This window comes from Cynocephalus volans, chromosome 6, assembly GCF_027409185.1.
Source record: "Cynocephalus volans isolate mCynVol1 chromosome 6, mCynVol1.pri, whole genome shotgun sequence".
NCBI lineage: Eukaryota > Metazoa > Chordata > Mammalia > Dermoptera > Cynocephalidae > Cynocephalus > Cynocephalus volans.
In genome coordinates this window covers 71,759,097-71,773,892 of record NC_084465.1, presented here as the reverse complement: position 1 = coordinate 71,773,892, position 14,796 = coordinate 71,759,097, and the positions used below count along the sequence as shown (strand labels likewise).

Sequence of the window (14,796 nt, the reverse complement as noted above, 5' to 3'; positions counted from 1 at the left end):
GCTCTTTATATCATGAGTTTTCTTGGTTCTTTAAAGAGGAAAATGATGACACTATAATCTCATTTCCACACCATTTGCTGAAGAATGACATGTGTAAGATGCAACCGTCGTGGGAATGAGATAGGAAAAGGCCAAGTATCTAACGGGGCTCCACTTGCAATGCAACACTCGCAGCCCTACAAGGAAGGTCTACTGTGCATACAGTTATAGTCAGAGCAAGTAAGGAGAAACATACTTGATGTTTACAGGAAGGTGCATTCTGAGGAAAATATAAAATATATTATCATATCTAAGATCAAATGGTATTTATTTGTACCATGTAAAATGTACTGATTTTTCTTTATTAACTTTTATGAAAATGTAAATACATCTCATGGCTCCCACTTATTTGGACATGGCAAAGAGACTGAATATTCATGCATTCATACTAATATGAATAAGTAACTGATAAATAAATAAATTGGGGAGAAGAGATAAATCTATCATGCAGAAGAATTCCAAATAATTTATGTGATACTTGCCCTTCAAGGATGTGGAGTGTAATCCCCCATCCCGAGTATGGGCAGTGCTTTGTGATTTAATACGAAAGAGTAGAGTATAAAAAGGCTGAGAAGAATAACTTCACATTGGAGAAACCTGGCAAATATTACCTTGGCCAGGTGGTCAAAGTTAACACCAGCAGTATGTCATGTTTAGAACGTGTACTCTTAATATGATATGATCTCACCAAAGAGCACTTCACACTTACAATATTCCTCCAAGAACCCATAACCCCAGTCTAACCATGTGAAAACATCAGATAAACTCCACTTGAGGTACATTCTACAAAGTACCTGACCAGTACTCCCCACAACTGTTAAGGTCATCAAAAACAAGAAAAGTCCGTGAGAAACCATCGAAGTCAAGAGGAGCCTAAGGAAATAAGATGACTAAATGTAATGTGGTATACTGAAAGGAATGCTAGAAGAGAAACAGAACATTAAAGAAAAACTATGAAATCTGTATAGAGTGTGGAGTTTAGTTAATACTAATGTACCAATTTTGGTTCCTTAGTTGTGACAAATGTAGCATGGTAATGTAAGATGTCAACAAGAAGGGAAACTGGGTGAGAGGTATATGGGAACTCTCTGTACTATCTTCTTAACTTTTCTGTGAATCTAAAACTATTCTAAAATAAAAATTTTATTTAAATAAAAAAAGATTAACACATTGCTATATTGATTGTAACAGAGTCCCTATGCGTCAATCAATATATCTCTTTCTTTCTCACACACACCTATCCACCAAACCACATGGCATAAAGAGTCTCTTTCCTGAAACATAAGACTACTTCATCTTTCAAGCCAAAGTAGTATGAATGGAGTCAGACTTATACTGAGAATTTTAGATTTCCCAATAATATTTAGGTCACGCCCTCAGAACATCTTTCAATCATCTAGCCACTACATTTCTATTCCATGTGACTGTTACTAATGACACAATTAATAAGACAATGCATCAATCTCTGAAAGTAACATATTCTTTGCAAAATTACTGAGGACAGTGTTCATTTATTGTTCAGTTGCTATCCTGGGAAGTAAGTGGGTAAAGTCCAATTTACCACTGTTTCAGAACATTAATGAGATTATTTCTTTGCTATTCCTCACTTGTCCTTTAGAATTATAAAAAATGAAGTCTTTTTTTAAATACTGTTTTCAATTTATCACTTACTTTTAAAAAGTGAAAAAAATGTTGGTGTCAATGAATGTTTACCTAAAAAAACTATTGTGGGTTTCTAGAATTGTTAATAGGAATTATGCCTTTGTTAACATTTTAATGGTATAATTTCAAAAGTTCAATTAATCAAAATTTAATTAACCAGAATAATAAATTACTCAGAATTGCCTAATTCTATTTTTAGGAAAGGATGCAAATGCTTTTAAAGAAAGCTAGAAAAAAATTACATGCAACTTCCTGAATGTATTTTAGGGCTAAAAATAAGATTCAGTAAAATTACTTGCACATTCTATACCTACAGTGCTTTACAATAATATATTAGGGAAAGGACCATCCTTGATAATAAGGGGGGGGGAAAGGTTCGCTGTGGAATTCTTAGTTAAGGCAGAAGAGTCAACAAACATACTTTAGGACACAGTGAGGTATTTAGTATGTTAAAAATACTGGGTGGAGAGGATCTACAATTATTAAGGTTGCAATTTTTTATATTATTCTTTAAGTAGTTCAATTAACATGTATTTTGCACTTCATTAGATTATTGTGTGTGTGGTTAGTAATGAGAATTATAACAATCCCTTTCCCATAACACCAATGATGTATCAGGCTTTAGGCTGCCAGGCATTTGACATATTCCACTTATAACCTAACAAAACTCTGCAAGGTACGGACAATCACTATGGAGCAATCAAGGGAACTGAGGACACCAGAAGTCAGAGGACTGATTCAAAGCCCCATAGCTTGTAAGTGAGGAAGCCACCACAAACTCTGTCTGGCTGCCCCGAATGCCTGAACTCCTTCCCACCATTTCATACCGCTTTGTTATAATTTATAATTATTAACACTATTAAAGTAAACATTTATTTATCACTACTAGGTGATTTAAGTCATTTAACCTTTCTAGGCTTCCTTTTCTCCTGAAAAAATGGAGTTGGCTCGTTGATTTATAATGTTTTTCTCGGTTTGAAAATAGTAACATTGATTTATATACAAGATAAGAAAATTTAAATGGCCATTTTCACAATATTTTTGTTAAAAATAGGTAATTAAAAATGGCCCTTACAAAATTTTGTGATGATGGGATCTATTTGGAGATGTTCATGTCATTTCTCTCAAATCCCTCTGTTCCTATCTTAAGCTAGGACTAGTGATCTTACCATTTTCAATGTTATTCCTTAAAACTTACATATAAGAAGAAATTGCATACTTTTCTCCGACTGCACAAACTAGATATTAAATCTTTGCCTTCTAAAGAATCAGTAACTTGTGTTCAGATATGAATAATGCAAAGAAAACCATTTTTCTGGATCTGAAAACAATCAAAATATTTGTTTATTTTTAATTCATATTTATTTAAATATAACAATTTTTATAGACAAATGAAAGTATTTATAAGCATATTTATAACATGGTAGACATAAATATAAATGAAATGTGTATTTTAGACAAAATTTAACAAATATACGAGTGTTAGACAAATTGACTACGTACTTACATTTAGTTTTATGGGTATATTAACATGGAAAAACGATGTGCTTTCACAAAACCTACTACAAAGTGTTCACATTTGCATCAGTAATAAGTCATATTTCCTAGACTGATGTTTCACGAAAACTATGTAAAGATCTAATTTAAACATTAACCTCACATGGTAACATTACTTGTAAATGAAGCATATTTTTATCAATATAAATGTTTAACTTTTAAATAATATAGCATTTTTATCAAGACCATGCCACATTTATTAAACAAACATGCATAATACAGTAAAACTTGAATAATTTATGTACCTTTACACATGGTATTTAGTTTTTCTATGGCACTCTATCTCTGTGAAAAAATATACTTAAAATTTGGCACAGAATTAATAAATCATATTGCTACCAATCAAAACAAATGTCATTTAAATTTTCCATGGCATAGAAAATTCTTTATCACAATTTACCTCTTCCCTTTACAGTTTATTGAGCAATGGCAGTTCTCTTCTGTTTTAGTTGGAAAAAATAATGGATATTCAAGAACTAAAAGTTGTATCTAGGTGCTTTGCCTACACTCTAATGAGTTGATTTCAGTTGTTCTAACAGGAAAACTTTTCCATCTGTATTGGGGCCAACAAGTTTCTAAATAAGGGTGTTATCAGCAATAATATGTATCACCATGAGATGTTTTTCTTAGGAGGCAGAGAGGTTGAAAGGGAAATAGTGGAGCTCCTCATAAACTGGGAACATATGTGGTAAGGAGAGCAAATGCCAACAGAGGCAGAAGCAGCGCAAGTTCTGTAGAAAGGTGGTCGGAGAGCACACTCCGAAATAGCAAAAAGGCAGAGAACAAAGGTTGGAAAGCAGGAATCACTCAAGGTGGAAAGGACTGCCACAGGTTTAATAAAAAGGACACGTACCACTCAAGAAGCTGCATGCCCAGCAGTAAGAGCATACTAGTATCAGCAAACTACCACTGCCATTTAGGAAAAGTTAGAAATTTCCACACCAATATATATCTACATTGAGACTGAAGAAATTAAGTTAACTGGCAACTTTTTTTTTTCTGAATTCATTCAAAACATTGTGGAAGAAGAAAGGGAATAACGTTCATTCAAGCTTCCTCTGAAGGACTTCAGAGTTGTGGTTACTAAGAAAAATGCCACGGTTCTTTTTCACAGTTCTTCTAAGATAAATTTGAGGTGTTACATTTTGAGAGACTGGCTGAAGGAATCTACTCCTTTCATAAGACCTTCATAACCTAATGTTTATGTCTACTATTTGAAGAAAGGAAGTAGAACTTAAGTTCCATTTTTATACAAATATACTTTATTCTAAAAAACAGAAGGATGACCATAATGCTATTTTCTTTGCTTTATGATCCTTGCTTTGCTGAGGGCCTTTAAACAGTGAAATGGCAGAGAACATCAAACACGTTAAATAAAATAGGCAAACTTTTTTTTTAAAGCTGTTACGGTGCAAACACACATAAAGATTATGAATCACAGAGCACTGAATTTTCAAGAGTGAAATCATACCAAAACCGGGATAAGTTTTCGTTGACATCATAGGAGAGTAAGTGGTCAGGAAGGTCGCTGATGGTGCCCTGCACTGCCAGCACATGAGGGGCCAAGGTGAAGGGCACGTCGCTCAGGAGCTCGGTCATTAATGAGCTGTTCTCCAGAGTGTGGCCTGCCTTATTTTCCGTCTCAGGGCCTGCTACATTCACACTGGATGAGTTTTCTTTGCCAGTCTAAAAATACATATATATTTAAAACATTTAGACCTTATGAACTTGGAGATTTAGTAACGGTAAATGTGGCATTAATACATCAAAGTGACTGAGAAATGTGGAATATATACATATTCCCAGATTTGAATGCAGCTCTTTACCTCACTTGAGAAATATATCCACCTAAATCTCTGCTGGGCATTAAAATGAATCCTAAACCTACTCTTACTCAAATTGGCCACCCACGGCCCCCTTAAATACAAACTGGCCTTCTTGCTATTTCCCTAGCCCAGATAATATCTACAAAGTCCATCTTTGCTTTTCCAAATCCTATGTATGCTTTCAGGCTCTATCACTAGAGTCAAAGTGATCTTGCCTACTTCAGAATGCTCATGGGGCAAATTGCCTAGGACATTACCTGGCGTCTCCTATGTGTATTCTTGCCACTTGCTGTTCCATATGCATATATCTTATCTCCAACTAAACTCTAGGGACCTTGAGGGAAAGCAATCAATTTGACATATTTTTGTATTCCCCACCTTGCATATTTTACTGCATTTACTTACCCTAATATATTTGAGAATTTACCTCTAATGTGTACTATGAGTATTGATTGCCTGACTCTCTGAAACTAACATGCTATATCACAAAAGTTATTCAAATAAGAAAAATCTCATTCGATTTTTTAAAAATTGGTATCACTTGCAAACACTAGTTTACCAAAAGACATGCACTATGATGTCCACAGCTGCCCCCATCGTAAGCCCCACCCATACTGGGAACTCTAATATGCATCAATAGTAGAAAGGATAATAAACTGAAGTCTATTTGCAGCAATGAAAATGAATGACCTGCCACTACAAGTAGCTGAAATCTAACTCAAACCAACTTAGGCAAAAACATGACTCCCTCTCCACACCCCAATTTCATGCAGAATAAAACTCCCAGTCTTTACAGAGCCCCTACACAATCTGGTCCTGGGTAGGTCTCTGACCTTATCCCTAACTAGTCTGCCCTTGCTCACTCCTCTCCAGTCCTCCTGTCTCATGGCTGTGACTGGTACACACCCAACCTGATTCAGCCCCAGGCCCTTTGCTCCCCACATCCTCTGCCCAGACATACACAGGGCTCCTTCCCTTGCCTCCTTCCAGTGTTGGCCCAGACACCACCTTCTCAGTGAGGCCTCTCCTGACCACCTTATTGAAAACCATATACTGCCCCCTTGCCGCCTCCATGCCACACTCCTTATCTCCCTTTCCTGCTTTCTGCCTCTCCATGGCCTTTAGCACCTTACTATAATGCTACATAATTTATTCTGATTATCGTCTCTCAGAAGTTTATGGAGATTTTATCTGTCATGTTCACTGCTGTTATCCCATATATGCCTAGATCAGGGCCTAGTGCTCAGTAAATATTTGTTGACTGAATGAAAGCAGACAAGATTTTTGCCTACATGGAACTTTTATTCTAAGTGTTATAAATGCTGACAGATTCTTTGTCTCTAAGACTCCAAGAGAATGATTTCCTGTGTGAGAAATAACAATTCTGTAAAACTTTTCACTGAAGTCTAAAATACATACAAAAAAGGGTATGTCATAAGTGTATAAACTCCTAAATTTTCACAAACTGAACACACAAGAGCAAACAGCATCCAGATGAAGAAACAGAAAAGACCACCCCCCAGAAGCCCTCCTAGTGTTCTCTTCCAGTCACAATCAACTCCCTGCCCCCTCAATCACCACCCTGACTTCTAACAGCATAGATTGGTTTTACCTGTTTTTATATTTTAATCATACAGTATGAACTCTTTTGTTTCTGCTTTCTTTCACTCAACATTATGTGTATGAGATTTATCCACATCATTGCATGTTGAATGAAAACATATTGTTGAAGAACATATTGTTGCAGAAGAGATATATTCTGGCTGATGTCTTAAAAGAATCACTCTGGTTGCTGGGTGGACAGTAGACAGTGGGGGTTGGGTGCCCAGTGAAGAAAGCAGGAAGATAGCTGGGATGATTGTAATGTGGATTAGGGTTGTGATTGCAAAGGTGAGATGAAATGATTGGATTTTGGATAGACTTTGAAGGTAAAACCAACAGGATATGCTGATGGAATGGATGATGGGACATGAGAACACGAGCACGGCCAAGGATGAAGCCAAAGTTCTTGGCCTGAACAATGAGAAGGTTGGAGTCACCATTTATAAGATGGGAGTGTGCTGGGGAGCAGGCTTGGGCAGGAAGATCAAGAGTTCAGTTTTGGACATTTGAAGTGTCTAACAGAGATCGAGTGGAGCTGTTAACAGGCAGGGGGATATCATTTGAATCTGGAGCCAAATGAGATCTGGAGGAGAATGTGGAGACAAACATGAGAACAAATTTTTCTAGGCAGTATGCTGTAAATGGGAAAAGAGATGCAGGCCCATAGCTGAAAAGGGATGTGGAGTCAAGAGATATTTCTTTTGATTTTAGGTTTGAGTTGGGAGAAATAATGACAGTTTACAAGCTAATGAGAAAAAGCTCATAAGAAAGGAAAAATCCATGAAGAATTTGTAGAGAAGGAACTAATTCTTCACAAAGCCTTCCCAACACCTAGAACAGGGACCCTCAGGAAATTTTGTTTAGTGAATGTCCTCAAATTAATAAATTTAGCAAGCACACACCTATCAAGAGTGGTCTTATAATTTCATGTGAAAATAACACCAGAGTACTTTCTTAGGACTGCCACTAAAAAAATGTAATCATACCCTGTTGTGACAAAGTTTATCATAAAGATCCATATCTGTAGTGGACAAATCCCATCTCCTGAAATCTAACTGGGACTTACAATGCTAAGTGCCCTAGTGTCAACCAAGAATGTAGGTATCAGTGAGTAAGGACGCTACCATTCCAGCCTCTTTAGATGGCTTCACTAGACACTGGTTTGTACAGAAAAATTGAAAAGGAAGCAACATTTTGGGTGCACCATAAAACCTCAAGATTACTTATGCACAGGGGCTATGATTACCCATGAGCAACACAGCATAGAGGTTAACAGCACAGATTCTAGAACCACATCTCTTGGGTACAAATCCCAGATCTCTTGTTTACTAATAAGCAAATGGCCTTGGGCAAATTATTTAACCTCTCTGTGTCTCAGTTTCCTTAGCTATATTATGAGATCAATAATAGTACCTAATTCATAGCATTATTATGAGGATAAATGAAGTGAGGTTTGTAAGTAAGAACAGTGTTTGGCACGTGTTAAATAAAGTGAATAAATAAAAACTTTAGGAATGTCAGGTCCCATGTGTCTTTATAAGTCTAGAATCACTCATCCCTTTTGTTTTTGACATTCACTGGTAGTTCAAATAATCTTACCTTCCCCTCTCCTTTTATCTCTTGTCTTCTCTTTTAATCTCATATGCAAATGCTCCCTAGATCTATTAGTCTCATCCCACACTCAAACTTTCTTCTCTTTTTTGCTTGTGTACAGAATGTTCTCCAGTTTCATTAGCCAAATCATCTCCTTTCTTAAACAAAAGCATTCCTGAAATCGTACCTCTTCCACTAAAGAGGAGGTATATTACCCATAGCACTTTGCTTTCTAAACACTCCTAAGGCTTAACTCTCAGACAACAATATTTATTCTTTCGTGCTTTTATTAATCCTCTTTCCTTTCCTTTACAAACCATTCTTATCTGTCAGAGCATAATTCCTTGAGGACAAGACTATACCAAACTATATCTAGTACAATAAAGAAATTGAGAAATGTTCTCTTGTTCAAGTTCTCCTGATAGAACTACCATCTGATCTGAAGGAGGCTGCTTCACCCATCTGGGCTTCAGCCCTCTATTTTGTAAAATAAGTGGTGAGGGATAAAAGATGATGATGATGATGGTGGTGGTGGTAGTGGTGGTGGTGGTGGTTGTGGTGATGATGATTGATGATGATTGATGATGGTGATGATGGTGATGATGTTGACAGCAAAGACAGAAACTAGGATATACTGGAAACTTACTTTGTACCAGGCTCTATCTAAGCTGTTTAAATGTATCCACTCATTTAAGTCTTATAACAGCTCTGTGGTATGTGTACTATTACAGTCCCATGTTAAAGACAAGAGGACAGTGAAGCACAGAATGGTTAAAAAAGTTGTCCCAGGTTATACAGCTAGTCAGTGATGAAACTGAGAATCAAACCCAATGATCTTTAAAACTCTATATACTAAGATCCTGTACATTTCAGACATGCTTTGGTTGACTGAATGAATGAATGAACAAAGCCTTAAAAATTTAGGGTAGAGGATTAGAAAATATGGTAGTTACTAACGTAGCATATCTTGGCCTGATCTAGAAGGAAAAAAGACTCTAATATCTTTTACCTTTAGGAAGAAAAGACTGAAAAAATCATTAAGGTGACAGATCTTACAGACAGACTGAAGAAGGATGGAATAGTAACTGTAATGTAAGATATATTTATCCCTGAAAATGAATCTACCAGCAGTCTGGATAAAACCATGGGAAAAACACCATGGACAGTGAAACAAGATTTTCTATGAGTTGATAATTGTTGAAACAGATAGGAAGGTATATGAGAAAGCTCTATAATATTCTCTTTACTGTTACCCGAGCTTAAAATTTTTTCACAATTGGAAGTTTAGAAAAATTAATTTAGTTTAAAAAAAATACCACGGACAAATTGTTCCACCAAATGCCTCCAAGGATGATGTGAATTTCAGCTGTGTTGTATGTATTACTCCAGCATCTATCTCTTAACAGTTGGCTAAAGTGCAACATTACAGTCTCCAAGGAGGCTGTCTGCCCTCTTGGCAGCAGGGTGAGTGCCATGATGCTGCTGCTGTTGGCATGCTGAGTGCTAGAAGGGGAGAAATTATAAGGCAAACAAGAGTAAGTCACAAAGAAAATGTGAATCAAAATTCAAGGACCCCACACCCGCTAACCCTGATCACTAAGTCTATAGCTTGGCAGCCAATAGAAGTGGAGGTGGGGGCAGAGGGCCTTAACAGGTGCATAGTTCCACTGCAAAAGGCAGCTCTCTCCCTTAGACACAAAGTCCTGTAAATTTTTTTTTTTCATTTGTATAATAAAATGGGTCTTTAATGGGGAAGAATTAGTATGTTAACCACAATGGAGCAAGAAGAAAAGAATCAATTAACCTCTTGGTTAACAGCCAAACTTTTTAAAAAATTACTTCAAATATTGTGTTCATAAGGCATATTCATTATTTCTGTGATTAAGCCTGTTCACAGAAATGCTGCTATGATAATGTTTTTGAGTATAAGTTCTTTCATATAATCTAACATTAATACTTCTTTTTCAAATTAGTGTTTGCCCTTACATGATTTAAATATCATGTCAAAATTTTTTTTAATCTTAAGGAGAAAATAAATTTTCTTACCTATATCATTACAACAAATAAAGTTTACGATAAGCTGTTTTCATATGTTTGTGTAAAATTATTTCTTGTTCATCAGCTAACCTGTTAAAAAATAGACTGGCCAAATTTATTTTGAGTTCCTTACATTCTATTATATTTCTTTCAAATAATTCAAAAAGATTTATAGGCACTATTCCTCTCTTTCTTGCAAAGGGGCTGTAAAGATTCATGAGGTTAACCTGTAAAATCTTCTAAGAGCTTAGGAAAAAACACACTCCAAGAATACAAGGCATATAACACTTTTCAATAAAGGCTGAGAAAAATGAAGTCACTTCCCCAGAGAAACAGAAGGTTAGTGGCATCCTTGTGAAACTCACTCCTGGGTGTCTGAAAGCAAGGAAATTCAGGTTTAAGAACAGACAACTACATTCTTCCTGGCACAAAAGCCCAGTAACCACCATGGAATCTATTAGGAGGCGCCAACTTTGCAAACCTGCTAGCAACTGGAGACCTCATCTACTTGGCCATACCTGACTAAATTATGAAAATTTTATTAATATGAAAACCACCTCTATTTGGCATCTTATAAAACCACCTGCTTTATTTCTGCAACCCATGCCTCAGTTAAATAGAGATAAAATACTGTCCTGTAAAAGCAAAATATTGATGCATTAAAATCTAGAAACCAGCCTTAACCAAAACAGCAACAGAATCTACTAAAAGAACATGAAACCAGGTATAAAACACCCATCTAGCACATTCAATTTATATGCAAAGAAGGTAGCTTTATCAAGTATGTATCTAGGAAATGAGTTATAGAACGAAGAGGTAATATCAAACTCTGGCTGTCTATGCCTTTAAATTGTAATGTCTATAAATAAAAGACATGCTTCTTTGAATAATAGCCTGAACAAGCAATACTGTCACTTTATCTCCCCAGATAACTATCCATTCTATTTTGGCTTCAGCTGGTATCTGCTTGCATTACATCAGCTTCTTGATGGGGGGTGAGGTGAAGGGGTAAATCTGAGTTGGAAGCATCAGGGAACAGAGGTTAGGAGAAGGTGATACAAGCTACGGCATACTTAAGCTTTTTATTTTTTCAAAGAAACTGGTTGTTAATAAATGTCTGGCTTGCTGTTAAAAGCCAGAGGATTAGTCTCTTGCACCTATGTAAGTCCTAAGCAATAGTCTCCTTTTACTTGGGAGAAATTATGTAGCAAAGGCACAGACTCTTTTCTATTTTTCTCCAATTTCCCAGTACCCAGAACAGTACCTACACATACTAAGTGCTCATTAAATATTTTTGAATGGCACTGAATCTGGTCTCCTTGTTTCTCAGATACTCTAGACACCCAGACTTGATTTTAAAATTGAGGGGTTAGGCCAAAGAAATAAACAAAAGCCCAGAACACTTTGTCACTGATACAGATAAATTAGGAAGGAGAAGCTTAATTTCACAGAAGACCTCTGTTTTCCATGTGTCCTGGGTGTTACTTTCCCCTAAGAGTGAGGACTTCTAGTTCAAGGATGCTATATTTGAGTAACAAATGAAGAGACAAGGTTAGAAACTAGATATTTTCTTTACTTCTTTTCCTTTTCTAGTCTCTGACATCATTTCAGTTTACATTCTGGCTCATTATTTTTTTTCCTCAGTATTTGTGTTTGTTCCCTTTTCTCTTCTTTCTTTTTCCTTCAGTATTTCCACCTGCTTGTGCTTCCTACTTCTCCTATCTTTTTACAAAAAAAAAAAAAAAAAAAAGTTCTCCTGACTTCCTCTTTTCAAAACTCCAGCTGAATGTATACCAGTGAAGAAGAGGAAGTAAGCAGGCTGTCACTTGCTTCTATAATCTGTTCCATATATTCTTGGAAAAGTGCCTTGTCTGAAGCTGGAAAATCTGTACCAGCCAATTAAAACGGGGTGCAGTGGAAAGAGGAAAGAGATGCATTGCAGGAAAGAAACCAGGCAAGAAACAATGTGTTCAGTGTGGGATCTTGTTTAACACTGGTTTTGAAAATACAAAAGGCTGTTCCAATGATTTTTTTTTTTAAGTTTTGAAGTTAATTTGTAGAAGTTCCTGATCTCTAACCTGAAGCTGTCCAGACATCTATTTTTCCAGTAGGGCTTCCCCCTCATTCTTCACAGCATATATGTCACTTTTCTTTTCTCTTCTCTAGCTCTATATCACCACCTTCCTCCTCAATGCAGGCAGGGCCAGCCTCCTTCACAGAGAAAATAGGAACCATCAGGTGAGATCTGTATTTGTACCCGTGCCCCTACCCAAAGCTCACTGGTGCTGCACATACATCTTGTCTTCACTCTTTAAGGACATGTCTTCATTAAAGGTGTCTCCTAATTGCTAATCTCCTGTATGCAATTAACCATTTAAAATAATCCTCTTCAGGTCTATATTGTCCACTGGCAAGCATATCACCTATGTAACTTCCTATCTTGCTGGGGTTTTTTCACAGCCAGGCTGGGACCACTGTTGACACTCGCTGTCTGCCATTCAACCCTCACCCACTGCAATCTGCCTTCTATTGCTGCCTCTCTACTGACTCTGCTTTCACAGAGGTTACTAATATTCACTCTCTTGCTAAACTTGGAATATGTTTGGAAGTGCTAATCTTATACGACCTCTTTGTTGCACTTAACTCTAGGAACTCCCTCGCTGAGTTTTTATTTCTTAGCTTCTGTGCCACTTCTTAGTTTTGCGTTCTGCCTGTATAGCTGCCTTTTTTTTTTTTTTTTTTTTTGGTCTATTTCTGAAACGATGGTATACTCTGGGGTTTCATTTCTATCCCTTCACTCTTCTTAATCTCAACACTCTTCTTTGGATGACCTTATCCATATCCATGGTGCCTACTGTCCTACTCCTCCACTCCCCAAAAAGTAGATATGTATGTAGATTCGTGCATGCCTGTACACACACACACACACACACACACACACACACACACACACACACACACACACACACACACACACACACACACACACCAATCTTGAACTCAGATTTCTAGAGTTTCTGACCTATATGTTTAACTCCTATTATATACTTCCTCTTGAATATTCTAGAAGCCATCATAAAACTAACACCTAAATTTGGCTTACTCCTTCCCTACATTCAACCCCACCCCAAACTTAATGCTCTTCCAATATTTTCTGTATCGGTGGAGAGTACCTACATAGTTGCCCAACAAGGAAACTTTGACTTTTCCCTGTCTCTCACTTCCTCCATCCAGGAAATCACCAATTCCCATTGATTTTGATGTTTTTAATATCTCCTCCAATCCATCTGTTTCTCATCAGGCCCACTGACATTCTCTTAATTCGGGCCACTATAGTCTTCAGCCTTGAGCACTGCCAGAGTTTCCTGCATGCATCCTTACTCCCCACATACTATTTTCTCCTCATCTAAAACACATTCGCTTCCTCACTTAAAACTCCTCAATGCCTTTGGAGAAAAGACCAAACTCCTTACCATGTCATATAAGGTACAGTCTGGCCTTCCTTACTCCTCCAATTTCTTTTATTACCATTCCCTAAACCCTTTACTGCATTCACACCAAGCTATTTTTTTGTTGTCCAACATGCCAGGCTCTCTTTAGCTCTGAGTCTTGGCTCATTCAATTACTTTAGCTTAAGTTAAGACTTCCTTCTGTCCTACTCTCCTTCATCTTCCCTATTTCAACTTGTCCTTCAGGTGGCTAACTCCCCAAACCTGTGACAAGGGCCTGTCCATGTGTTCCCGTAACAGCCTGTGCATACCTCTCTCACAGTACATACCACACTGGACTAGAATTATCTGTCTTTCACCCCCACAAAAGCATGGGAAGCTCCAAGCCAGGGACCATAGCTTTCATCTCCATTTCCCTAGCAATCAGCACAACGCACGGCTCATAACAGGCGTTTAACACATGTTTATTGAATGACTGAATAATCTAAATATCTTCATAAACTTTATATGAAAATTCATTCAGAATAAGCTAAGAATTATGCTGGGCATTGATTTCTGCATTTTTTTTCTAAAAAGATTTTACCAAATCTGTTTTTCATATTATCAACAACATGGTGAACTATGGATGCTATTAAATGTAGGTATAACTTAAATTGTTTTGAGACCCTAGCCACATCTATTTCCTGAAGAATGAGATAGGTTGTTCTTTGACTTGCGAAATGAACAACTTCACAAATATGTCCCCCAAAGGAAGTTTAATGAGGTCCTGCTGCAATGCAGATGAAACCGTTCAGGAAACAAACCCAACTTCTCACTGAGAGAGGGGAACAAGCTGGTGGCATCTAATCCAAATTCCCTTTAACCAACCTGCATTACCTAGATCCTCTCTCCCAGGAACCAGTGTTTCTCCCATCTATGTGGTACAGTCTTGAAGGGCTGCAGTGTAGCCTAGGCTTGGGAGAAGGAGTACAGGAGACAGGACCAGCAACAGGGTTCCAGGACTGGTGACCATTTGAAGGGAAGGAAAGCCT

At 37.2% G+C, this 14,796-nt stretch overlaps 1 protein-coding gene across 4 annotated transcripts in view; it reads right to left on the bottom strand.

Moving 5' to 3' along the window:
* Positions 1-3,420: 3,420 nt before the first annotated feature.
* UMAD1 (UBAP1-MVB12-associated (UMA) domain containing 1) overlaps positions 3,421-14,796 on the bottom strand; it is a 266,139-nt gene continuing 254,763 nt past the window's right edge. For all 4 annotated transcript variants that reach the window (XM_063100097.1, XM_063100096.1, XM_063100098.1 and 1 more), the window contains exon 4: positions 3,421-4,944. In XM_063100097.1, the coding sequence (XP_062956167.1) occupies positions 4,687-4,944 (258 nt within the window). In that variant the 3' untranslated portion in view covers positions 3,421-4,686. The remainder of the gene's footprint in view (positions 4,945-14,796) is intronic.